Here is a 26315-nt window from a genome sequence, read left to right as displayed (position 1 = left end):
GCTGAGGCGACACAGCAGCACACCAGTCACTGTGAAATTTATGCGACGGCTCCACGAAATGACCCGGATTCTCTCACTTCTAGGCATGCCGAGAAAGAGAAATCTTCGTGATAAAAAGCAAAACAAATTTCTGCCTAGAGAGGAGCTTATCCGCTTGTGGAAGAAACCCGTGGGGAGGCTCCCGCAGCCGGGGACTGGGGACAGGTGAGTGCCACAGGCGGAAGGGACCCACACCCAGCCCCATCTCAATCACACGTCTGGCCCGTCAAACCCTTGACTTCTCCACTGCTGCTGCTGACTAAGGTATTTGAGTATAAAGAGCAGGAAGGTAAAAATTCAGTGCGTGTCAGCACCGGGTGGGCGGGGCAGGGAAGCCGGGGTGGCGGCACCTGCCCGCCAGGAGGCTCTGGGTGGGGGCAGGGACTGGGGCTCTCGAGCTGGGCCCCCCGCCCCGTCCTCCACCGGCCCAGCGGCCCTGGGGGAGCCCTCATCTCCCCAGGAGAGGTCTCACCCACCCAAACGTGGGGTGGCCCCACAGGCCTCCGAGCCCCGAGTGAGATGCCCACGTCTGTGGTGCTCGGCTGCTGTCCCCCCGTCCCCGCCCGACGCTGCACCTCTGCTGCCTCAGTGCCCAGCACAGCGCCAGTGGGCCCCCGCACTGCCCTGTCACCTCCCGTGCCACCGCGAGGTCCCCTGAAAGAGAGCGCCGGGGAGGAGGGCGTCTCCCAGTGAACCCAAGGCCAAGGGTGGGTGTTTTCCAAGGCGAAACGTCCCCAGACTAGACACGTGCCTTAAACAGACTAAACCACTAAATGGAATAAAAACAAAAATGAAGGAGAGGAGGGAGAAGTGCGGTTCCGATGCTGAATTCTGCCCGGGACACAGTGACCCGTGACTCTGCGGGGACAGCACGGCAGTGAGTCTGTGCTCTCAGCTCTGCAAGTTTCATAATTTACTTTCAGTTTACACAGAGTAAGAGTCACGCTAATGAACTGTAACAAGCGTCACCCACCCGCCCCTCGATCAAGACGCAGAGGGTCCCTCCCGAGTCTCTCGTGCTGCCCCGGGGTCCGGCCCTCCCCACCTGACATGTTTTCCGCCCCGCAGGTTAGTTATGCCAACAGAGGGCTGGCTCCTGGCCCCTCCGCTCCAGGGTCCTGGGAGTCTGAGCTGTGGGGGTCGCAGAGGCGGGGAGGGGCTGGGAGGGCACGGGCAGCCTCCCCCCTGCTCGCTGGGGAGGGCCCCTGCGGCTCCACCCTGCTTGTTCCGGCCCCAGTCGGGGACCCTCCCCAGGAGCAGCGCTGCCTGGCAACGGCTGACCGTCCACCTTTGTGGCCTTGCAGGGACTGGAAAGCGACTCAAGGTCAAATGTGCCCCTAGAGCAAGAGCTTTTGTTACATCTTTACTCGGGAAAGAGAAGCCCGGTGCCCAGTCCGCGCGCAGATCTTATTTCCGCCACTGGGCGCGCCGTTGTGCCGACGCCGCGCTCGGAAGTTCAGGACGGGGAGGAAGGAACAGTCCTCCCGCCTTCGCTCTGAGAACGCGCTCGGGCTGAACCCACGGCCCGCGCGAAGAAGGCAGCTCATGAATCATTAGGGCGGAAATGTCACGACACACTAATGTACTTTCAAACGCTTCAAAACTGATGTAGTAAATGTAGCAAAATGTTAATAATTATTAAATCCAGGCGATGAGTATATGAGGGTTAATTTTACTATTATTTCTGCTTCTCTGTATGTTTAAAAATTTTCATAAAGAAAGTAAAAATAACGAAGGGCCAGGAGTGGTGGCTCATGCCTGTGATCCCGACTACTCGGGAGGCCGAGGCAGGAGGATCGCTTGAGCCCAGGAGTTTGAGGTTGCTGTGAGCTGGGCTGACGCCACAGAACTCTACCCAGGCTGTGTCTCAAAAATAAATAAATAAAGTAAAAATAATGAAAGGATTCATCAAGATTTTTTGGGCAGACTTGGAATATTGGATTATTGACAAACAGAAAACGATTATTTTGGGAGGCTGAGAAAATGAACAGAGTCCTGTAGAAAATCCATTTTCATCCGTGTGGCTGAGGAGCCAGTCATCTCCTAACATCCAGCTCCCTTCTCTAGTAGCAGGAGGTTAGAAAACGTACCCAGTGGATAAACTATGTTACCCAGCGTCTCCTCTGGCTACAAATGACCATGTGACTAAACTCTGCCGGTAAGATGTGAGCAGATGTTCTGAGAGGGTCTCTTAATAAAAAAGGGGCAAGTCATCTTTCCCTCTCTTTGCTTTCCTACTGCCTATAAAATTCTCATGCTGGCTGGTGCCTTAGCAGCCCTTTTGGGCCGTGAGGCGTACGCGAGGATGGAAGCGTCACACGGCAGGAAGGTGGAGCCAGGGTTTCTGCCGATTGTGGAGCTGTCATACTGGCCCTAACCACCCACCGCAGGATTCCTCTTACTTGAGAGAATAAAGCCCACAAGTATTTAAACTTCTGTGGCTGAGTCTCTGCTACTGGCAACTGAATGCAGTTTCCAAACGATACAACTCAAAATTAAACTTTCTTTTTCTTACACTTTGACATATCCTATCTAGCTTTAAGCTCACCTTTCTGTTACCCTTCTATTTTCTAAAAATACTCCACGCTTTCTTGTTATTTTCTTCTTAGTCCTATTAAAAATTGCTTTGGGAACAGTAACTGTTAAATCGCTTTTCACTAAGTTGCAAATGACTGATAAGTTTTATCGTATGACCCACCATCTGCCTTCCAGGGGAATAAGAATTGCAAGTGTAGAAGAGACTTAGGTTGGAGGACTGAATCACTGCTGCTATGATGACAGGCTTATATAAGTAAATCTGAAAATTAAGTGGGTGATTTTCTAGAAAAGCACATCTGACCCAAACCATTAAAGAAACGGAACCAGTAGTTCCAAATCTGTCCACCCTAAAACAAGGAGAAGCATAAGCAAAACCAAAAACAAGACTGACCCCTACCCAGTGGCTTGAAAGCAAAATCCAGCCAGACGTTCCAGGGACAGGCACTTACAATGTCACACAGCTTGTCCCAGGGACGAAGAGGGCGCCCTCCCCAGCACCTCGAGACGAGTCTGTAACCTCGATACAAAAACCCAGAGGAGGATGCTCTGGGAGAAGAAGACCGTTGCTCAGAAAAGTACATGAAAAATCTTCAGATATGAGCAAAACAAATCCCGTGATGTATTGCAAAATGCTACTTCATGGCTCAGTTGGATTTATCTCAGGAATTTAAGGGTGATTTAACGCTGGGAATTCTATTAACAAAATTCACCTATTACTAGATCAAAGGGGGAAACTGAGACACTAGGGAGGGGACAGGGGTCTGCCAAGCCCTTGGAGGCACATGTTGGGCCCTTGCGAGGGTCCTCTCTGCCTCCAGCAGGCTGGCTCGTCCTCCGCCCATGGACAGCAGGGTGGCACCACGCTATGCCCAGTGTCATTTCTGTTCCACTGGTCCCAGCGTATGTGCGGGTGGCAGGACTCAGGGTGCATGGCAGGGCGCAAGAAGGGCACCCACCTTCACCACGGTGACCATGCCCTCATTGGTGACAGGGTCCGTGCGGACGCTGAAGTGCCCGGAGGGGTCCCCGCTGATGATGCGGTAGACGGCGTTCCAGTTTGGCGAGTGGGGCTGGTCTCGGTCCATCACGGTGAGGTTTGCCACCACCGTCTCTACCCTGTTTTCAGGGACCTCCCCTGCAAACTGCGAAAGGCAAGAAAAGAGAATGTCACAAACCCGTTTTAAGTGTAAAACCCGTACAGAAAAGGGCTCGTCACATGGGTACAGCTCCAGGAATTTTCACAAACTGAACTCCTCGTGGAACCAGCCCCCGGATCAGGAGGCAGAGGCGACGGCGCCTGGGGAGGGGGGAGGGAGGGGGCTGCCCTGCCAGGCTAAGACCTGCCACCTGCCGGGCAGCTTAAACAAGAGACCTCGGTTTCATTCCCAGCCCCTGCCCCCGGCCCCTCCTCGGTCCCCAAGTTTCCACCTGTACTGGCTGAACGGTGGCCCCAGAGACAGGCCGTACCTCTGTCCCTAGAACTATAAATGTCACCTTATGTGGAAAAAGATGTGATTAAGGATTTTGAGATGGGGAGATTATTCTGGACTACACATGCCGTCACATGTGTCTTTGTAAGAGGGAGGCCGGGGGACGGGACAAGGACAGAGGATAAGGTCACAGACGCAGGCAGGAGAGGCCGTGTGGAGACCGAGGCGGAGGCGGAGCTCGGGGTGGGGCGGCCACAAGCCCAGGAACGCGGATCAGCCGCAGAAGCTGCAAGAGGCCAGATTCTCCCTGCAGTCGCCGGGGCAGCAGGAGGCCGTGGATTGCAGACTCCGGCCTCCAACTGTGGGAGGAGTTTCTGTTGCTGTGAGGCTCACTGCGTGGTCAGTGGGTGCCGCAGCCCCCGGACACTGGGGCAGCCACCGCTGACTCCAGCGCCATGGACGGGCTCACCTGGGTCACCCTTGGCGCAGACGGAACCTTCCGCCTTGTGTTCTTCCCCTCCCCGTGGCCCTGAGCGTCCTCTGTGTGCTGTGCAGCTGTGGTCCCCGAGCGTGCTCCGTGGTGTGCGAGTGCTGAGACCACGCGGCCTCCCCCCGTTCGGGCATCAGGAACTGGGCTGTGTGCACGTCTGCCGTGGAGCCCCCGGACACCTTCCCCTGGGAGTGTCCCTGGGAGGGACAGCCGGGGTCCTGGCACGGGGGACGGTGTGGCTGAGCTGTGTCCTCCACCACACGTTGAAGCCCTAATCCCCAGTAACTCAGAATGTGGCTGTGTTTGGAGACAGGACCTTTCAGAGGAGATCAAGTTAAAACGAGGCTGTCGGGGTGTGCGGGGCGTGGCCCTAACCGAGAGTCCGGGAGGAGCCCTCTGTGGGGCCCACAGAAACGTGCGCTGACCGCGGAACCCGGGCCGTGTCTCAGGACGCGGGCAGACTGCAGGCAGCAGGTGGCTCGGCGCAAGGGGCCTGGCGCTGTCCTTCTCGGCCTCCTGTGGCCCGTCACCCCTGACCGCCAGCGAGGCGCATCCGTCCCTTAGGCAAGGAAGCCAGCCTTCCCGGGGCAGACTTGCGTGGCCTGCCGGTGGCCAGGGCGTGTCCCGTGGCACTGGGAGCCGCAGGAAGGGAGCGTGGTGAGCCGGAAAGGGAGAAGGGCGGGAAGCTGGTGTTGGGCAGCTGAGCACGCGTCTGCCGCACGAGGGTCCCCGCGACGGCAGAGTGGCGCAGAGCGCCCAGGTTCGATGCTGTGTCACAGAGCTGGGCTGGGGAGATGTGACGGCGCAGCCCTCCTGGCTGCCGGGAGCTGTGTCACGCGAGTCTCTGCGTGGGTGGGCCGGTGGCGAACGGTGTTCAGGTGGCCGTGGGACGGGGCCACACCGATGGCGGCGGTCCCTGCCGACCCGAGGCCGGCCTCTCTGTCAGTGAATGAATGATCAAATGAATGGCGCCCCTGACTTTGCAGCCTTGGTGAGATGCGGCGTCTCCTCCGGGTCCAGTTGTTGGGGACAGAGTCGTGGACGTTGTTTGGCTTCCGGGCCCCGAGCACCTTCTGAATTTGCTTCTTATTTTCCAGAAACTTGTTTCCCAGCCTCCTCCAGAGCCACACCTGGGCCAGCCGGACGCACCTGCGTGAGTGTGATCCGGAAGAGGCTGCGGAGGCAGGAGGGCGGCCCACACCCCGGCCAGCGCCGAGGGGCCGCGTTCTGTGCCTGGCGGTGGAGACGGGGGCCCTCCTGGTGGGGCGGCCTCTGTGCCGCAGGCCCCTGGCCCCTGGGGCTCTGTGGGCCCCTCACATCCTTCGGTGGCCTTCCTCTCTGCCTCAGTGACAGCTGGGCTCTGGCGTTGGACACCTGCTCCGCTCGGCTCCTCCTAAGCAGGGCTTGTGCTGTCGGGAAGCTGAGCTCTGCACCCATCCTTCCCCGACTTCCGGTGACGTTTGTACGCAGAGTCTATTTTAATTCATGCAAGTTTAATAAAGGTTCACAAAGAAGGGCCTTAGCTGATAAATCTGGTTCAGGATTTCCTTATTAACTTTTCTCTAGCCATAATGACTTTTTAATTTAATTTTTTCAGATTCTCAGGCACAGGGATAGCTCTGAGCCCCATGGGGTGCTATGGCAGATATCTGGGAAAGGAAGAATTCTAAGGGCGCGGGAATGGGATCTATGGGCTAGACTGTAATCCAGAATCAAATGTACACCCACCCCCGGAGGCAGGTGGATTTCATCTTCCTCCCAGGGCCTGGCGGCACAGCCCCAGCTCCGAGGCAGAGATCCGCGGCGTCCTCGAGGGGCGGCTCCGTTAGCCGGAGATCAGGCTTAGAGCGGAGCAGGATCTGGGCGAGGACAGCGCAGCACAGCCAGTGTGTGGGGAAACCGGCTCAGTGTCCTCTCACGAGGCCGTGAGCGACAGAACCTGCCCACACAACGTCCAGCAGGACCCAGAACCTCCGAGGTGCCTGCGCCGGCCACGGGGCCTGTCCTCGGGGAGAAGCCCAGCACAGGTGCCCGGCCAGCCGCCCGGCTCCTGCGTGCCGGGCCCTGAGATGCGGCACCTTCAGCAACCTGCGATTCAGGGGTTCCCACGGCTTCCACTGTGTAGTCAAGGGATGGGAACCAGAGGGGTTGAGTGACCCGCCTGCAGTCACACAGCTGAGTGACGGAGCTGCGGCATCTGAGAACGCAGGGCCTTAGGCAGTGGGAAGCCGAGGCCCAGAGAGGGAGGGACCTGCCCACAGCCACACGGCGGGTGGTGCAGCCTCAGGAGAGGCCGCGGGACCCCCAGTGGCACCACCCACCTCCCATGTGAGTGCGTGGCTGCCCCGGTGATGCCACTAACTGCGCTGCCTCTCCTTCCCCTTTCTGTCTCTCTGTCTCTGTCCCTGTCTCTATCTCTCTAACTCTCTCTGTCTGTGTCTGTTCCTGTCTGTCTCTCCTCCCTCTGTCTGTGGGCTCCCCTCTCTGCACCCCAGCCAGTCCCCCACTGTGGCTGGGACAGGGCCTGCCTGTCCCCTCTAGGCTGCCCTCACCCAGGCAGGGTCTTGGCCTTTCTGCCCTGAAGCGTCTCACAAGCGCCCTGGGGCAGTCACTCAGCGGGGGGCGGGGGGGGGGCGGGGGAGCCATCAGGCATCAGGTGGTACAAGGGGTGGGCTCACCCCGAGGGCCCTGGGCCACCCGCACCCCTGTACAGAGCTGTACATGTGGCCCCCTGTCACCAGTCGTCCCTGTTCCCCTCTGTGAATGGGGAGGAGGGACCTGCTCTCAGGCCGCCAAGGGGCCAGTGAGCTGGGGGTGTGGGGGCCGGGTGGGCCGGTACCTGCAGGACTCTTGGTGCAGCACTGGCCGGACCGTGCCCAGCTGCTGTTGCGGTGGGCACGGTCCTGCCCTGGCGCCGGGGCGTGGATGAGGCTGACTGCCCGGCACCCTGGACAGGCACAGGAGTTGTCCTGGTGGGGGTGGCCCCGGTGTGGGCGCCCAGGGCACTGCCTGTGGCCTGGGGGTCTCTGAGGCTGGAGAAGGGCAAGGGGCTGCTCCTCCTGGTTCCAGGGCACGCACGGCCTCACTTACACAGCCTCTCGTTTGTTTACCCATTTGTGCCACCACAGAAAACAGCGTCGCAATGCACGTGCCCTGAGAAACTCCTTTTGCAACGCTGAGCTCCGAGGTCGGATCGGTTGTTGCTTCTGTTTCCGTGGCAGCTGGGACCCACGGCCTCCCCACTCCACACAGCCCCGGCAGGCGCCCTCCAGAAGGGCCTCATCTTGTGACTCCTGCTATAGTGACCCCGTCCATCCTCCCGTCCCGTCTCGTGTTTTCTCGCAGGCAGACTCGTCGCAGTGACTCGGTATCTCCCGAGAGTGACCCCGCTGACCAGGGGCTTCGCCTCGCATCTGCGCGTGATGGACGGCATCTCCCTGGGGGCTCACGGCCCCGTTCTGCTCCGCCGTCCCGGGAGCAGGTGCCACGCGCAGAAACACGGCTCTCCCACCGTCCTCCCCGCCTGGGCCCCGACGGCCGAGACGCTTTCGCTCCTGTCCTGCTCTCCGGGGCCCATCGCTGGTCCTGACAAGATCCCCGCCTGCCGACGGTTTGAGCCCCTGCTGAGGAGGGACCGACCTGGGAGGGAAGCGCCTCCCTCGCCTGGTCCTCAGCCGGGCCGGGGCTCGAGGGGTCTGTCACCTCAGTCAGCACAGCGGACAGCCAGGGCTCAGTCTGAGCCCCAGCCTGGGACGTGCCACTGCGGTCCCCTCATTCCACGTTTGCTTCTGTTGGAAAATTCACAGTGTGGCTGCTCCTTTGGACATGATATTTTTATATCTTTGTAATTTAAATTAAAATTTAATTTTATTTAAATTTAAATTCCATTTTATTTAACTTTAATTTCAATTTTCGAAATTTAGTTTTCTATCCAGCAAAACAATGGCGATTTCTGTTGGGCCTGAGTTCAGAAACCAGAACTGTGGGGCCCCCTGGCTCTCTGTGGGGCCCCCTGGCTCTCTGTGGGACCACCTGCCCTGCAGGTCAGCACAGCCTTAGGTGGCACAGACCCCTAGCTCAGGTGGAGAGACAGAGGAGTGGACCCAGCTTGGGGCAGGCTGGGGCTCTGGGGCCCCCCAAAATGCCTCCTGAGCACACGCTGGTGTGGTTCTCCAGGAGGGCTGGGCTGAACCCCTGACCCCCAGGTCGCCATGGAGCCTCACATTCCTCCTCCTGTTGGGGACAAACCCACTGCTTCTTTCTGCCCTGGTTTCCATGGCAACCACGTGGTCCTGAGGCTGCTTCCTGGAGGAGCTGGGGGGTCCCTGAGGTCAGGAGAGTGGACGCTGCTGCCACACCCCCGTGACCAGAATCCAGCAGGCTGGCACCGGGACAAGGGTGCGTCCTGGTCCCTGAGCACCTGCTCTGGCGTCTGGGGCCCTGACTCTGCAGATGGCTCTGTGCACCGAGGGGCCGTCCCCGACCACCCCAGGTGACACCCCGGGCCTGGCTCGGAAGTGAGTTTGTGCCTGCGTGTGGGACCCGCCTGGCTCCTTGGCACAGGTGCCGGATAGATGGTGCCGCCCGAGGCCGCTCTGGGAGGGAGGAGCTGGCCCAGGTCACGCACCAGTGGGCCTGGCACGACCCATCCTCGGTGGCAGCCGCCTGGCCCTGTGGTCATCGCAGAGGGGCTGCAGGACCAGGCCCCTCTCTGGGCCAGGGAGGAAGGACAGCCGGGTCTGCGGCCAGCTGTGGGCAAAGCTCTGCTGAGGTTGGGGCCTGGGCAATGGCGTCCTCCCAGGCCCTGGTGTGGCTGCTGCTCCCTGTGTCCAGACCTCCTGGGGCGCTGGCCATGAGCCTCTCCTGCCCCGTGGTCCCCGGCCAGAGGACAGAAAGTAGATGCCAAAGCCCCAGCAAGACCCTGAGCGCCTCCCTCTCAGGCCACTGGCACAAGGGCTGCCGTCCTGGGCTCAGTCTGCACCCGCCTGGCGGCTCCCTCTGCGCAATCTGCCTTCCGCCCACGAGGTGGCGCTGTGCACCCACGGCCGCCACTTCCGCCAGTTCCCGAGGGCCGAGGGCCTGGGCACGGGGCTGGGGTGGCCGGGCATCGAGGGTCTATCTGTACGATGGGCCGTGGCCCTGCGATGCCTTGGGCAAACCGACCCGCCTTCCGGGAGCCCTGCCCTGGAGAAGGAGGGTCTCCTCCCTCTGTCGGCCGCAGAGCTTCTGGGGTCCAACCCCAGTGCTCCCCACGGGCTGTGTGCCTCTGGGCAAGTGACGTACCCTCCACCGGGTCCCGACCCTGACGGGGCTGGCCCTGGCCGTGCCTGTGGGGGCTGCACAGATGGGCTGGCACGGTCGTGACTGTGACTACCACCGACACGGGCCACTCATCACTCGGCCCTCGAGGGGAGAGAAGGCGGGGACAGGGTAGTAGGAGCAGAGTAGACCCCGAGACCCCAGCACCCCAGGAGCCCTCACTGAGCCCCACGTCCCAGCCCAGCACCTGCAGCCGTCTGGAGGGGCCCCGGGCTGGGCCCTGCACTCAGCAAGGAAGCGGGAGCCCGGGAGTGCAGAGTTTGGCTCCTGTGAATTGTGGGCCCGGGGCCCACCGTGGACTTGCAGTGGGACGCGCTGAGTAGACCCCTCTCTGCTGCAGAGGCCACAGAGGGCCAGCCCAGGCCAAGGCCATAGGGGTGTCCCCAAGCAGGTCCCTGCACACGCAGCCACACACACACCTCCAGAAGTGGCTGCGACGTCAGCCCAAACACCACTGGCCCCGCCAGACCTCACAAAGGTGCCTCTCTGGGTGTCGGTCGGCGCTGGGCTGAACTGGAGCACAACGCTCCCCCCACAGCAGGGGTCCCTGGGCTGAGCCCCGGCCTCTCCAGCTGCAGACGCCGGGAGCAGAGCCGGCCGCACCCCAGCCCCTGCTGCCCAGGCCCTTGGTACCATGGATGCGTCAAACTCCCACCAGATGGCTGCAGAGTGGCCGGTGTGGCCACGTGTCCCCGTGTCCCCGTGTGGACGTCAGAGACTCACCGTGCTCGTGGTGAACTCCGGCGGGTTGTCGTTCACGTCTGTCACGGTGATGATGGCTGTGGCCGTGTTCGAGAGGCCGTAGTTCAGGTTCCCCTCCATGTCTGTGGCCTGAACGATGACCGTGTACTGCTGCACTTTCTGGAAGGGACACAAGTCGGGGCAGAACTGTGAGTCGGTCTGACTTTAACTGACAGGGCAGTTATGAGAAGGGGTCCAGCCCCCTCGCGCTGGGCCTGCACGCGGCGCAGCCCCCCGAGCCTGTCTGGGGGCCGGGCTGGTGAGTGTTGTGCTCCAGAATCCAGCAGCCTCCTGGGCCTCGGGGGACAGATGGGCGACCCCGGGCTCAGCTCTGAGCCATGCAGCCTCCACGCCCCGTGCCAACCCTCCTCGGGGGTGGCTGGCAGGCAGCGGGCAGCCCTGCACGTGTGGGCTCTGCTGGCCACCTGTCAATGTCCTGAGCAGGGCCCCCGCCGGCCAGCTGAGCCCTCCCTGCTCCCGCTGGGGGTGGAGCACAGGGCAGATGTCCCTGGCGCCGGCCACACCGTCAGCCCTGGAGCCACAGTGAGTTCATTAAAAAGCGATGTGGCCATCTCCAAGTTCGGAAGGAGGGAAGAGCCGCAGCGGGCCGTCCCTGGGGCTCTCACCCACCTGCCCGTCGCTCAGCATGTGCATGTTGCAGAACGTCCATCAATAATGCAGTCGCCGGCCTGCCCTAGGAAGGCATCAAAGCTTCCCGAGCAGAGCGTGCGGCCTGGGCGGCCAGAACGCCCGGCGATGCCACAGGGGGCCCAGCCCCAGCGCAGTCCCTGCCACGGTTCCGGGAGGTTCCACAGCCCCGCTCTGGTCAGCGCTGCTCCCACGTCCCCCTCCTGCCTGCCACCCTGCCCCGAGGGGCTTTCTGGGCTGTCACTGCTGGAACCTCTGTCCCCTTGAGCGCTGGGAGGAGCAGACAGGGTCGCCCCCTTCTCAGGTGGCTCAACACCGGGGTCCTCAGCGTGTGGGAGCGTGATCGGGGCCTCGGATCAGGTGCTGGGGCTGGGAGTGCGGGCGCCGTGGGAGACGGGCCGGTGGGTCCACGCAAGTGAGACAGTTACCGCGTGGCCCGGCAGTCCCCTCCTGACCAGGTGACTGTCACTGTGGACCGAGTTTCCAATAACGAAATCATCTTCATCAAGGAGCGGTGGGAAGCGGGTCCGGGAACCAAGCAGCTCGGTGCTAATTATGCGGCAGGGCAATCAGGACAGCCCCGGGCGAGGGCAGCGCCGGGCGAGGGCAGCGCCGGGCGAGGGCAGCGCCGGGCGAGGGCAGCGCCGGGCGAGGACAGCCCCGGGCGAGGACAGCGCCGGGCGAGGACAGCGCCGGGCGAGGACAGCGCCGGGCGAGGACGCCGCGCGCGCCTGCAGAAAGGAACTGGCGGCGTGTGCGCCCTCTCATTAGGACACAAACATTCTCATTAGGAAGGAACGCACGGTCACCAGGATTAGCCAGAGGAGTGTCTTCAAGGAGGCACACGAGAGACTCTCGAACAGCTCGTGTCTTATCGAAGTCTCTCCTGACATTTTAATCATGTAGAAACGCTCGATTTACATAGCTCTGCCTAATTAGACACGGTGCCAGTTACGTCTGTGGGTTTTCCCTGCCCGAGAAGCCCCTCTCCGTCAGGCGGGGCCGGTGCTGAGAAGAAGTGTCGTGGCCCTTCCCCCAGAGACGGCTTGCTGCCCAAGGGCAGGGGAGAGACCTGCTAAAAAGGGGAAAAGGGAAAGGAGCTTCCCTGCTGCTGTGTCCTGCTCCAGTCCGGCCGTGCAGACGCCCGGCAGGGCAAGGCGGAAAGGGACAGGCCCGGGCTCCGGTCGAGGCAGAACCTGGCTCCGGGCCAGCGAAGCTCCATCGGGCCCAGCTGGGCAGGGGCCACAGGTCACTTGGGGTCACCCCACTGGTTCACGGATGCCTGAAAGGGAGGCTCCAGAGCTGTTGTCTTGAAACCCGGTGTTGTCTGTGTTGTCTGTTGTCTGTGGTCGGGCCACGCTGCTTCTGCTCCGAGAGTGGTCACCACGAGCCACGGCTCAGACTTTCCCTGGGAGGCTGGCGAGGGACGAGCAGGCAGCTGGGAACAGAGAGCGCGAACCTGCCCGGAATCCAGTGCACGGCGGGAGGTGCTCGTGCCCCCAGCAGAGCCCCCCGTGTCTCTCGGCAACTTCCATTCCTTCCACCCAGGGCCAAAGGCAACACCGTGGCCGTGGGCGGAGGGTCCCAGGAGGAGCTGGGCACGGGGAGGGGAGCAGCGGGAGGGGTCTTCACAAATCTCTGTCAACCAACCTCTAATAGCTTTTATTTATTTTATTTTAAAAAATTTAGGGGGTACAGTGTTTGTGTGACGTGGATAAAGTCAGGGTGTTCTGTGTACCCTGGAATAGTGTATATCGGGTCGATTTTTCTCCCTCACCCCCAGCCTCCTTCCTCCTTGGTGCCCGACGTCCTCTGCTGCCCTTTAGGGACATACGTGTCCCTCGCTTACTCCCATGTGTAAGTGAGCACACGCGGTGTTTGTTCTTCCGTTCCTGAGATACTTCACTCAGGACAGCGGTCTCCAGTTCCAGTTTGCTGCAAAAGATACTATTTCATTCCTTTCTATGGCCGAGTGTACTCGGGGTGTGGAGCGTGTACACACACACACACCCCACATTCTCGTCATCCACTCATCCGCTGATGGGCACTTGGGTTGATTCCACATCTTTGCGATTGTGAATTCTGCTGTGACAAACATTCAGCGCAAGAGTCTTTTTTACAACATGACTTTTCCTTTGGGCAGATGCCCAGCAGTGGGATTGCTGGATCGAGTGGTAGGTCTACTTTTAGTGCTCTGAGGAATCTCCACACTGCTTTCGTAGCAGCTGTGCTAATTTACATTCTCATCAACAGTGGACAGACATTCCCTTTTCACCACAATTTCACCAACAACTATTGTCTTTTCACTTTTCAATACTGGCGAGTCTGACAGGGGTAAGGTGGCATCTCATTGTGGTTTAACTTGCATTTCCCTGATGACTGGTGATGTTGAGCATTTTTTCATGTTTGTTGGCCATTAGTCTGTCTTCTTTTGAGAAGAGTCTGTTCATACCTTTTGCCCACTTTTTGATGAGTTGTTTGTTTTTTCTGACTGATCTGTTTGAGTTCTTTGTAGATGCTGGATATCAGTCCTTTGTCAGACGTACGGTTTGTGAACATTTCCTCCCATTCTGTAGGGTGTCTATTCACTTTGTTGATTATTTCCTTTGCTGTGCAGACACTTTTTAGTTTAAGTCCCATTTATTTATTTTTATTGTTGTTGTATTTGCTTTCGGGGTCTTAGTCATAAATTCTTTGCCTAGGGCAATGTCCAGAAGAGTTTCCTACATTTTCCTCTACAGTTTTTATAGTTTCATGCCTTACATTTAAGTCTTTAATCCATCTTGAGTTAATTTTTTTATATGGCGAGAGAGAGGGATCCACTTTCATTCTTCTGCATGTGGCTTCTGGTTTTCCCAGCAGTTATTGAATAGGGGGTCCCTCCCCAGTGTATGATTTTGTCTGCTTTGTCAAAAACCAGTTGGTCGTAGCCACACGGTTTCATTTCCGGGTTCTCCGTTCTGCTCCCTCGGCCTCTGTGTGCGCCTTCACACCAGCACCTCGCTGTTTGGGTTACGATAGCTTTGTGGTGTGATTTGAAGTCAGGTAATGTGCCGCCTCCAGATTTGTTTTTTTTTTGAGACAGAGTCTCACTTTGTTGCCCAGGCTAGAGTGAGTGCCATGGCGTCAGCCTAGCTCATAGCAACCTCAAACTCCTGAGCTCAAGGGATCCTCCTGTCTCAGCCTCCCGAGTAGTTGGGACTACAGGCATGCACCACCATGCCCGGCTAATTTTTTCTATATATATTTTTAGCTGTCCATATAATTTCTTTCTATTTTTAGTAGAGACGGGGTCTTGCTCTTGCTCAGGCTGGTCTCGAACTCCTGAGCTCAAACGATCCGCCCACCTCGGCCTCCCAGAGTGCTAGGATTACAGGCGTGAGCCACCGCGCCCGGCCTCAGATTTGTTGTTTTTGCTTAGGATTTGTTTGGCTATTCAGGGTCTTTTCTGGTTCCATATGAAGTTTAGGATTATTTCTTCTAGATCTGTGATAAATGATGTTGGGATTTGGATGGGAATTGCACTGAATCTGTAAATCTACTGGGCAGTGTGGACATTTTAACAGTGTCAATTCTTCTAATCCATGAGCTTTGAAACAAGCCTTTTTCCTTGGAACGTTCTGCAGGTGGTCCGGCAGCCGGCTGGCCTCCCTGGGGCCTGGTCGGCAGGTGGAGGTCCCTGAGTGGCAGGGCTGTGGGCTCCCTCGGACCCACGCCGTCACAGGAGGGCGGCAGCAGCTTGGGTGACGGTCCGCTGTGAAGACGCCGGGCTCAGAGGCAGCGGCTTCCAGGCAGGTGTGAGCGTTCGGGTCCCGAGAGGGGCTGTCAGACCACCCCGGACCCGGAGCTCTGCTGTGGTGGGACCCCAAGAACCTGGAGGCTGTCCCTGCTTTTCTGAGCGTCCCACCCTGCGGCAGACACCAGCTGAGTGATCTCCCAAAGCTGCTGGCAGTGAGCACTTGAGAATTGGCTTTGCCGAGGCCTTGTCCCTCCAGCCCTTGCAGGGGACCGACCTCGGGTGGCTCCCGGCAGCGTCCTGACCTGCGCCGTCACAGCTCTCCTCCCCTGCCCATCCCCCAGACTGTCCAGCCCCGCGTGGCCCACCAACCCCCCCGCCCACCCCAGCCTCACCTCCCGGTCCAGGCCGGCCGCCACCGTCACGATGTCCCCCGTCTCACTGTTGATGGTGAACATGTTCTGGGACGGGCTCTGAGGCGTCTGGGTCACGATCCGGTACCGCACCATCCCGTTGGCCGTGGTGCTGTCGTCGGCGTCGTTGGCGGTGACGGTCATCACGTAGGTGCCTGGAACGCAGAAAGCGGCTCAGATGGAAACTGCCGGCACACGGGCTGCTGCCCGCACGCGCACACCCCGGGCAGGCATCGCCTCCTCACGCAAAGGGATCCTCTGGCCGACGGTTGCTGCTGCTTGGGGGGCCCCAAAGAGCCCCAAGGGTGCTTCTCCCTGTGTGCGTGAGGTGAGGGCTCTGGCTACGCCAGCCCTGGGACCTTGCACAATTGTTACATGTCTAGAACATTCTTCAAACTTCCCCACCTGGCCAACTCCCACTCAGCCCCAGCACTACTTCCCAGACCCCCAGACCGAGTCACGGGGCCTCGAACGTTCCCCCTTTCCGGCCTCACCCACTTGCATTTAAACAGGGGTGTGTTTGTTTCCTGCCTGTCTCTCCTGGGAGGTTACAGGCACCACGAGCACAGCTGTCCCTCTCGCTGTGCCCGCGCCCGGCACCCAGATGTCGCTGTGAGCATCCGTGCATGGTGCCCGCGGGCCGGAGGGGTGGGCGGCCTCCGTCTCGGGGGGAGGGTCTGTGAGGGGCCGGAGGCAATTCTGACTTCCAGGACCCCGGAGCAGGTGGGCTGAGGGAGCAGGCCTGCCCCTCCTCCCTCCCGCTGCAGCCCTGCAGGGAAGACCCGCCCTGGCCTCCACCTGGGCAGGAAGCAGGTGGCTGTTGGTATGTGTGACCAGGAGTGTCTTCAGCTTCCAGCTTCTACTGAGCAAAAAATTCTCAAAGCAGCGGAACCTTGTGGAATCGGACAGCAGAGCAGGTGTGGAGAGGCGGGGGCTGTCTGGGGGGCACAGGCCCCACGCGCTCGGCTCCAGAGGGCGTGAGGCCAGGACCAGGCTGTCCACGCCACGGGAGGTGACGCTGCCAGGCCCAGCCCCTCCCACCCACTCCTCACTCCACAAATACACGCTTTTGATTGGGATATAACTCACATACACCCTGAAGTTTGCCCTTTTATAGTGCTCAAGTCAGTGGTTTTTAGCATATTTGCAAAGTCGTGCAATTGTCACCTGAACCTAATTCCAGAACATTTTCATCTTTCCAAAAAGAAACCTGTCCCCATTAATAGTGCCCCCACCTCCCACAGCCACTGGCAGCCGCCGATCTGCTCTGTGTCTGCATGGATTTGCCTGTTCCGGACGCTGCACAGAAAGGAGCCTACACCTGTGGCTGTCTGTGTCTGGACTTTCCCACCAGCCCACGGTTCCAAGGTTCATCCCTTTTTATGGCTGAATCGTACCCCACCGTGTGGGGACATGCGCTCCCTGGCTGCGGCTGAGCCCGTGCTGTGACGGCTGAGACGCAGCAGTGAGGACGGGCAGACAGACCCGGCCCCGCCCCTGCGTGCTAGCGAGGGGCAACGAGACAACAGGGAGGACGTCCTGAGCAGGACTTTGCAGGGAACAAAGCACGCACACATGCACGCTCACTCGCACCTGGACACATGGGATGGCGGAGAAGGGGGGGACTGAAGGAGCAGAAAGACCCCTGAGAGACGAAGGGAGTGGGCGGGCGGAGGAGGAGGCCTGGGGCAGAGGGCAAAGGCCCTGGGGCAGGAAGGGCTCTCAGGTCTGAGCCACAAAGGGAGGGGCAGGGTTCGGGGGAGACGGGCTGGGCCCAGGCTGAGTGCTCGACTTCATTCTAGGACCACAGGGAAGCCTGTTTTCATCAGGGCAGTGACGTGATCAAGTTTACGTGTTTGAGACAGGCACACAGATAGACCAGAGGCAGCCAGGGGCACCGGGGAGGGAGTGTGCCTAGCGCTGAGGCTCACTTGTTTACTGGACTTTGTAGAAAACGGGTTGTAATCAGACCAAGATGCACCCAGGGATCATCCACCAAGACACCTGTTCCCTCGTTCAACACATCTTTAGTAAGTGTCTTCTAGGGAAAGATTGGGAACTTGTGTTTTTTAAAAGCCCTAATAAAAAACATCTCCAACTAGACCTTACTTCATGAAATGGATATTTTCCCAAAGACTTGTGTGTAAACCCAATTTTAATGAATTTAATTATCAACAGAATTTCCCTGGAGGTACTTGGTATTTAAAAGAAATCCAGAAAGTTCTGTTTTTAGCAAATGGTGGACTATGTTGTTTTAAACTAATCTTCCTCCCAAGGAAAACCAGAAAAACTGGACAAAATATAAACTAATGACATCTGTTTAAAGGCACCAGAGGCCACCCCCCCCCCCGCCAGTGGCAAGAATTTGTGGGACTGGTAGCGAGGAGAGCCGGCACCTGGGGCTGTCTGTTCTCCAAGGCATTTGCTGAAACTGCCCATGGACAGCCTGAAGAGCCGCACAGAACTTTCAACGGACTTACGGGAATGGGAATAAAAAATCGAGCTCAGGGTTTGCCAAAGAGGAGGAGCCCTGGTAAGCCCCGTAGTCTTTGGGTTAAACCTCGAAGGGCAGCACTGTGGCAGCGAGGGTGATCTGGAAAGAAACAGTCTTGACAGAAGCTCAGCTCTAATTAAGGAGACGCAGGTTGAGGTCTGAGATTATTACTGTCCCTACCGGGAGCAAAGATACATCCTCCATGGAGACAGATAACACCACACACAGCCTCAAATTATTTCTACAGTTTTTCATGCACAACGTATGGCATTTAATTAAGTACATGAGAAGACAAAATCTGACTGAAATCAGTAGACGCTAAACAGACCCAAAGGAGATTCATATAATGGAATAATCAGATGCAAATTTAAAAGTCAAAACCAACTTAGCTTAATATGTTCAGAGAATTAAACAGTGAAGACAGAAAATTTTGTCACAGAACTAGAAATCATTTAAAAAATAAAATGGGAAAACTCTATTTAAAAAAAATGAAAATAAGAACTTAAATGAATTTAATAGTAGATTAAATGCAGCTGAAGAGAGAATTAACTAATCGGAGGATACATTAAAAGAAAATATCAAGAGCAATACAGAACAGTGCACCTTAATATGCGCATCATACATCCCAAAGGGCCAATGAGAAAGAAAAGACAGAAGTAACATTTGAAGAGACAACGACTGAGCAATTTCCAAAACCAATAAAGGATATTAAACCACAGATTTAAGAAGCAGGATAAGTCAAAGAAAATCACAGCCAGTCCCATCATAGTAACACTGCTAAAAGCCAGAGCCAAAGATAAAAATTTTTAAACAACTGGGGATTTAAAAAAGGGCATAAAGCTTTTAACGTAGCAATGGTAACACTTAACGCTGACTTCTCAATTGAAATAATGGAAGCCGGAAAACAATGGGATAAAAAGAAATAATGAACAACCTGAAATTCTTTATTCAGTGAAAAACAAAATCTTTCCAAAATGAAAGTGAAATAAACACACATTTAGACAAAAAAAAAAAAAAAATTCATCACCTGGAGACCCACCCTAAATAAATACTAAGGGTATTTTTCAGGCAGAAGGACAATGGCCCTAGAGGACAGCTCAGAAGTGCAGGAGGGTGCGAGGAACGGTGTACACAAGCACAGTTCCTGTAAGTACATAATAGGTACACACAATGTTTATATGAAACACAAATACACTGGGACAGAACCCGGCTCTGACCCGGGAGGCCAGTTTGAGCTGTTTCAGGGCAGAATGTGCTGAGCCACCCAAAAAGTGCTGGGCACCTTTGCCAGCCCAGTGGTTCTTTTGGAACCTGCCTCGTCTACCTGGTGACAATTTTGCTGTCCTATAGCTCCCTTTAGCTAACTGTGATACTAAAATCCCACCCAGTAGGGAATTATAACATGACTCACATAACAGGGGTGTGTGACAGCGTGTGACAATGGCCCTGCGTCTGTGGGACACATGTAAAGACTTCACATGACTCACCGGGGAGAGATTTAAGTGACACCACGGGGTGGCGGGTGCGGACTTTGCCAGTACGAAGCTCCGTGGCAGGAGTTCCTGAGCCGCCAGGGGCAGGTGCGCTGGGAAGTAACCGCTAGTGAGCTCGTCTCACTCGCCAGGGGTCCTGTCCGCATCATTCTCTGGTCTCACTGCCCTCTCAGTTTGAGGGGCGGTTTTTCTACACGGTCCTGGGATTTCCCCAAAACACCGCAAGGGGCTTAGATAGGTCTACACATCTGCCCCCACCCCCCCAGGTCAGCCCGGCAGCAGGAACGGTGGCAGCCTCGGGGGGGGGAGGAGGACGCAGCCCCGACTGCGACAGGGGGCGTTTCACGGCCTGTGGTGGGTTTGGGAGCCGAGGCGTTTGCGATTCTCTCTCCAGTCCCCACGTCCCCCACACACTGCGGAGCTGGTCCCTGAGCATCCACCCGGTGCCGTCCCTGAGCATCCACCTGGCGCCGTCCCTGAGCATCCACCCGGCACCGTCTGCGTGGCACAGAGGTGCCACCCTGCTGCTCTGCTGTTGCCCCTCAGTGCACCTGCCCCGCTGGATGCCGCCCCCGAGGCGGGGGGCCAGCTGTCTCCCCTCCAACTCCTCCCAGGTCCTGCCCACGGTCGATGGCTGTAAGATGTTCCCCTGGACCAAATTCTTTCCTTCCCGCAGCATCCCTGCGTCCCTGTCCCCAGGTTGCCTGCCCCGGGAAGGGTCCCGGAGTGGATGGACCCCTTCCTGGGGGATGAGCCGGTGGCCCAGGCCCAGACCCCACAGTCCCCAGCGTGGAAACTCCGCCAGCGTGCCCTGAGCGGCCGGTCCGTTCTGCGGCTCACGCTCATTCACCGAGCTCTAACCGACATCGCTCAGGGCTCCAAGTCTCTGCTGGCTTTTTGGTTAAAAATAATCACAACCTCAAATCCGATGGATGCAACAATATCCCTGTTTTCACTGTGTGCTTCCTGCAGTTGTAGAGGTAGAACGTCTTCCGCACGGAGAAAAGCCTGGACGTGCGAGACAGCCGGAGCCACGGCGTCACCAGAGCTCGGCCACCTGGGCAGGAGGCAGCCGTGGAGAGGGCTGTTCACCAGGAGCCACATGCAGGGCTCTCACTGCATCAGCTGCTCGTTAACCCAAGGCGGTAATGGCTTTGACCCAAGGCCACGCAGCTCTCCTGCTCCCTGCAGCCGGCCACCCCCAGGGCGAGGGCAGGGGTGGGGCAGGGGCCTATAGGCACCGGGAAGCCGCTGTCTCAACTGGGCTCAATTTTATCATAAGTCCTTTGACAAGAAGTCCCTGGCTTCCAACCCACCGTCTTGACTCCTTGACTGGCAGGGCGGGAAATCAGGTTTCAGGAAGGGTGAGCAGGGCTTTAAAATCCCGGGCTCAGAGTCAAACTTGCATGCTCCCAGAGAATGTTCTGGAGACAGTGTGTGTGTGCACACGCTTGTACCTGGAGTGTCCCTTCTGTCCATCTCCTCGATGGCTTCTCTCTCTGCTCCCTGAGGACGGACATTGTCCCCAGAACCCGTCCCTGCCTTTCCCGGGGAAGGGTGGACGGTGGGCCCCTTCTTGGGGGGCAGTGTGGATCCCACCGACTGGCAACAAGAACTGCTCGCTGCTTTCCGGCAAATTCCAAAACACGCTCAATCTGAGCATCCGCCTTCTTTTGCTAAGCTCAGGAATCTGCTTTTTAAAAGCAAATGATACACTTTTGATAATTCTTTCTGGTTGCAAAGCTAAAGCACACTCACAGTAACTGGCACCTGTTCACCGGGAAATCCCAAAGGTACAAAGCGGGGAGGAAACACCAGCGACGCCCCCCCACCCCCCGCAGGCCTCCCGCCACGGCCGGACTCGCAACCTTCACACGGATGGGCTCCTGGCTCCTGCTCCTTCTTGCAAAACCAACTTTATTATTGATCAAAGAAACGAGAGGAAGACATTTTCCACATGCCAAATGAGCAAAAACTATTTTAAAATAATGATGGTTCCTAACGGCGATGACATATGGCAAACTGGCGGTCCCCACGGTGCCCGGGGACAGCGGACGGCCTCAGCTTCCCGCAGGCAGCGTGGTGGCAGCTACACAAACGCCCGTGCAGTGTGGCCACTCAGCAAGTCCACTGCTAGGAGTTCACCCCGACTGTCCACGCTGACGTGGCTCCCGAGAGCAGACAGGGCCTTCCACACGTACCTACTGAATACCCACTGTGCGCCAAACACCACCCTGGCTTTGTGCGCACATCAGTGACAAAGCAGACGGACAAGCCCTGACGGGAGGGTAGGGGTTAGGGGGCAGGCGGGGGGCTGGCTTCATCGCCTGTGGGATGGGAAGTGGGCAAAATCATGGCTGGGTGAGACCTGAGGGTCCCAACAGACAGACGCTCCCCCTCAGCCCCTGCTTTGCGAGCTGCCCCCGAGGATCTCAGGGGCATCCGGCACGGCCAGGCTTCCACGGACGGTGCGTCTACCGCAGGGGCCGGCGTGGCCAGGCTTCCACGGACGGTGCGTCTACCGCAGGGGCCGGCGTGGCCAGGCTTCCACGGACGGTGCGTCTACCGCAGGGGCCGGCGTGGCCAGGCTTCCACGGACGGTGTGTCTACCGCAGGGGCCGGCACGGCCAGGCTTCCACGGACGGTGTGTCTACCGCAGGGGCCGGCGTGGCCAGGCTTCCACGGACGGTGCGTCTACCGCAGGGGCCGGCACGGCCAGGCTTCCACGGACGGTGTGTCTACCGCAGGGGCCGGCGTGGCCAGGCTTCCACGGACGGTGTGTCTACCGCAGGGGCCGGCACGGCCAGGCTTCCACGGACGGTGTGTCTACCGCAGGGGCCGGCACGGCCAGGCTTCCACGGACGGTGTGTCTACCGCAGGGGCCGGCACGGCCAGGCTTCCACGGACGGTGAGTCTACCGCAGGGGCCGGCACGGCCAGGCTTCCACGGACGGTGAGTCTACCGCAGGGGCCGGCACGGCCAGGCTTCCACGGACGGTGTGTCTACCGCAGGGGCCGGCACGGCCAGGCTTCCACGGACGGTGAGTCTACCGCAGGGGCCGGCACGGCCAGGCTTCCACGGACGGTGAGTCTACCGCAGGGGCCGGCACGGCCAGGCTTCCACGGACGGTGTGTCTACCGCAGGGGCCGGCGTGGCCAGGCTTCCACGGACGGTGTGTCTACCGCAGGGGCCGGCACGGCCAGGCTTCCACGGACGGTGAGTCTACCGCAGGGGCCGGCACGGCCAGGCTTCCACGGACGGTGTGTCTACCGCAGGGGCCGGCACGGCCAGGCTTCCACGGACGGTGTGTCTACCGCAGGGGCCGTGTGGCCAGGCTTCCACGGACGGTGAGTCTACCGCAGGGGCCGGCACGGCCAGGCTTCCACGGACGGTGTGTCTACCGCAGGGGCCGGCACGGCCAGGCTTCCACGGACGGTGTGTCTACCGCAGGGGCCGGCACGGCCAGGCTTCCACGGACGGTGTGTCTACCGCAGGGGCCGGCACGGCCAGGCTTCCACGGACGGTGAGTCTACCGCAGGGGCCGGCACGGCCAGGCTTCCACGGACGGTGAGTCTACCGCAGGGGCCGGCACGGCCAGGCTTCCACGGACGGTGTGTCTACCGCAGGGGCCGGCACGGCCAGGCTTCCACGGACGGTGAGTCTACCGCAGGGGCCGTGTGGCCAGGCTTCCACGGACGGTGAGTCTACCGCAGGGGCCGGCGTGGCCAGGCTTCCACGGACGGTGAGTCTACCGCAGGGGCCGTGTGGCCAGGCTTCCACGGACGGTGAGTCTACCGCAGGGGCCGTGTGGCCAGGCTTCCACGGACGGTGAGTCTACCGCAGGGGCCGGCGTGGCCAGGCTTCCACGGACGGTGCGTCTACCGCAGGGGCCGTGTGGCCAGGCTTCCACGGACGGTGCGTCTACCGCAGGGGCCGGCGTGGCCAGGCTTCCACGGACGGTGCGTCTACCGCAGGGGCCGGCGTGGCCAGGCTTGCTGACCCTCGCACGTCTCCGGTGACCACTCAGCTGCCCGCAGGTGCCCCAGGCCACGGTGGCTGTGCATCTGCGGGACGGAGCCGTGGGCGGGAAGGACGTGGCCGGCCGAGCCTGGCTTGTGCCCTGCGCTGAGGGACGCTCACACTCACGGCATCTGCGCCAACCTGGGGCACAAAGTCGAGTCCCCGATCCTGGGCTTGGAGAACCAGAAGGAAACCATCTTTCCAGGGCTTTCTCTGCAGGCCCCTCCGGCCTCTTTCTCTCCGGTAGAAAGACCTGAATTCTTCCTCACAGGCAAAGCCGCGAGTCGGCTCCAGCGGAGGAGCCGCCGACACCTCCGGTCGTCGGGCTGGCAGGTGAGGGGCCGACGCCAGGACCGCAGGGCAGCCCCCTCCTCGGAACTCGTGTACAAACGCTGCCATGCGCCTTAAAGGATTAATTTCACAAGCCTTAAATTGCAGTTTAATTTGAAAACTAATTCAGCCCCATAATTGGCTTTCTGCTCAAATCACTGAGCCTAAAGATTTAAATTCTTAATATTCAGATGACTTTCAAGTATCTGGTGCCATCTGTGCATTAATCTCGGGGGGACTTCCACCGGCACAGAGTAAAATAAATAAATACACGGGCCCACTAATAGAATAATCTATTTAAGCAAAAACTGCATTGTATAGATGAAGGTTTCTTTGACTTCATCTGCAGCATGTAGATTTCTCTGCTTTTTAAAATGACATTAATTTCAAAATTTATAATGTAGGCCCCGGCACAGTTACAAGGGGTTAGGGAGAGCCGTGAATTCCAATTAGAGCCTTTCTTAGTTAAAAAACCATCAATACGAAGGCGCCTTTCTTTGGGCAGTTTGAGAAATGCCGGGAGACTGGCCTGGGCTGCCTCCGGCCGGGGGGTGATGGGAGGAGGAGGACCCAGGCTGGTTTGGGGAGGACGGCCCAGTCCTTCGGGTGCCGCCCTGGGGCGAGTTCTTGAGCCCCGTGAGTCTGTATCGGAGGCTCCGAGTGACAGTCACAGGGGGCAGTGACAGGCAGGGAGTGATTCGCGGGCTCGGCAGGACGAGCGCCTGGTGGGCTGTCGCCACCTCCCACCCTGGGGCCGACCACCCGGCCTCCCTCTGCAGCTGTGTGGACCCCGCCTGCCGGTTCAGGACCCCCCAGGAGGTCCTCACAGACCCCCGTCTGCCTCGCAGAACTAATCCTGGCACACGGGCGGGGGCTCCTTGACGCTCCCAAGCCGCCCTCTGGTCAGGCTGAGGCTGGGCCTTCACTGAAGCCCACCCTTGCTGGGCACCCAGACAGGTCTCTGCCCGAGGGGTGGGGGGAGCTGGCAGCCCGGTGGTGGGGCCAGGAAGCAACTGGCTAAACGTGTCACCGAGTGCCAAGGGGGAATCCCAGGGCACAGAGTGGCGAGAAGTCTTTGCTGAGGGAGGGGAAGGAGCCAGCCCCTCGAGGACAGGGGAGGACGTTCTAGGCTGAGGGCACAGCACGTGCAAAGGCCCAGGGGTCTGGGACGTTCGCTTCTCCCCCGGGTGTGCAGTGTTTGTCAGCTCGTGCACAGCATATACGTTCTGGGTTGCTCAACCGGACCGTGGGCTCCTTGAGGCTGGGGGTCATGCTCTCCCGTCCCGCACCCTCCACAGCACCCAGCTCAGAGGCCCAGGTCGTACCCAGAAAGGCACACCCGCACAGAACTTCTCCTGGGGGAAACGACCCGTGCTACACGCTGCCCCTCTTCCCACTCCTTCTGGCCCGATGGTGATGGTGGACGTGATGCTTGGGGGTGCAGCAGCCATTTTGCGACCTTATGGTGAGAAATAGGGGGTGGAGGTGGCCCTGACGGCTTTGGGCTCTCACCCCAGCCTCTACCGGTTCCAACAGCTGTGGTCAGGACTCTGTGACTTTCAGCCAAACGCATTCCTGACACGCAGAGCGGGAAGGGCAGGCGGCTGCGCAGAGTGGCTGGAAGGGAGCTCAGGGCCAGTGCACCTGGGAGATCGCGCCCTCACCTGCCGGCAGCTGCCCGTCCTTCCTCACCTGCTCCTGCCTTTGTTTCCTCACGTGTGAGGTGGGGAATGAGAGCGGCCGCCTCAGAGGCTGTCGTGGCATTTAGTGAGCTGATCCCTGTGGAGGACTCTGAACCTGCCGGCACCCAGCAGCAGCGGGCGAGCCCCAGAGCGCGTTTCTGTGACGACGGCGCAGCCATCTCTGCAGCGGGAGGGCCGGCCTTCGCGGGCCGAGCCCGTGGGGGCCCGTTGCTCCCAGCGCAGGGGAGCTGGGATTGCTCCTGCCCCCCCACCCCCACCAGGGCCCTGAGACACCGCACGCACCTCAGGCCCCGCTGAGCACTGGGCAAAAATCCTCCCGGGCCTTCCATGTCATTTCAGGTGGTCCTTTTTTGGGGGGAAAAAACCTAATTTTGGTTCTACTTTCTGGTGAACTTGAAATCAACACAACTTCATTTCTTTACAGAAAACACCTGCACGACAGGTGACCTCATCCTGATCGGGGCCTCATCCTGACCCGGACTCAGAGGCTCAGGTCGGTTTCCGAGCCACGGAAGGGTGGCCGTGGTGGAAACGACCCCTTGATGGGGACAGCGGCTGCGCATCGTTGCCCAGAGTTTGCGGACAGCCAGGAGCTCAGGGAGACGGCGGATGTCCCCTTCCTGTGGCAAAACTGCTGCCACCCTTCTGCCCCAGGGCGTGTCCCTGGGTTGGGGACAGACCAGAGAGAACCTGCCCTGGGGCTTTTGTGGGGACTCTCGGGAGGGGCGAGCTCCCTTCCCCCAGGGCTGCGCAGCGGCTCAGAACCAAGCCTGTGGCTTCCGAGGCCACCTCGGAGGACCCGGCAACGCAGGGGACAGCGGGGTCAAACACTGGCGGGCAAGATTCGGGAAAACACGGCCTCAGCGGCGGGTGTCGCTGCACCTGACACTGCCGTCGTCTGGGCTTTTCAGCTACTCGAGC

At 59.2% G+C, this 26315-nt stretch overlaps 1 protein-coding gene across 2 annotated transcripts in view; it reads right to left on the bottom strand.

The window, feature by feature from the left end:
* CDH4 (cadherin 4) overlaps nucleotides 1-26315 on the bottom strand; it is a 360186-nt gene that overhangs the window by 16739 nt on the left and 317132 nt on the right. For both annotated transcript variants that reach the window (XM_069495829.1, XM_069495828.1), the window contains exons 7-9: nucleotides 15337-15509; nucleotides 10540-10677; nucleotides 3534-3719 (exon numbers count right to left, since the gene is read on the bottom strand). In XM_069495829.1, the coding sequence (XP_069351930.1) occupies nucleotides 3534-3719; nucleotides 10540-10677; nucleotides 15337-15509 (497 nt within the window). The remainder of the gene's footprint in view (nucleotides 1-3533; nucleotides 3720-10539; nucleotides 10678-15336; nucleotides 15510-26315) is intronic.

Source organism: Eulemur rufifrons, chromosome 20, assembly GCF_041146395.1.
Source record: "Eulemur rufifrons isolate Redbay chromosome 20, OSU_ERuf_1, whole genome shotgun sequence".
Classification (NCBI taxonomy): domain Eukaryota; kingdom Metazoa; phylum Chordata; class Mammalia; order Primates; family Lemuridae; genus Eulemur; species Eulemur rufifrons.
This window is presented reverse-complemented; position numbering and strand designations above follow the sequence as displayed.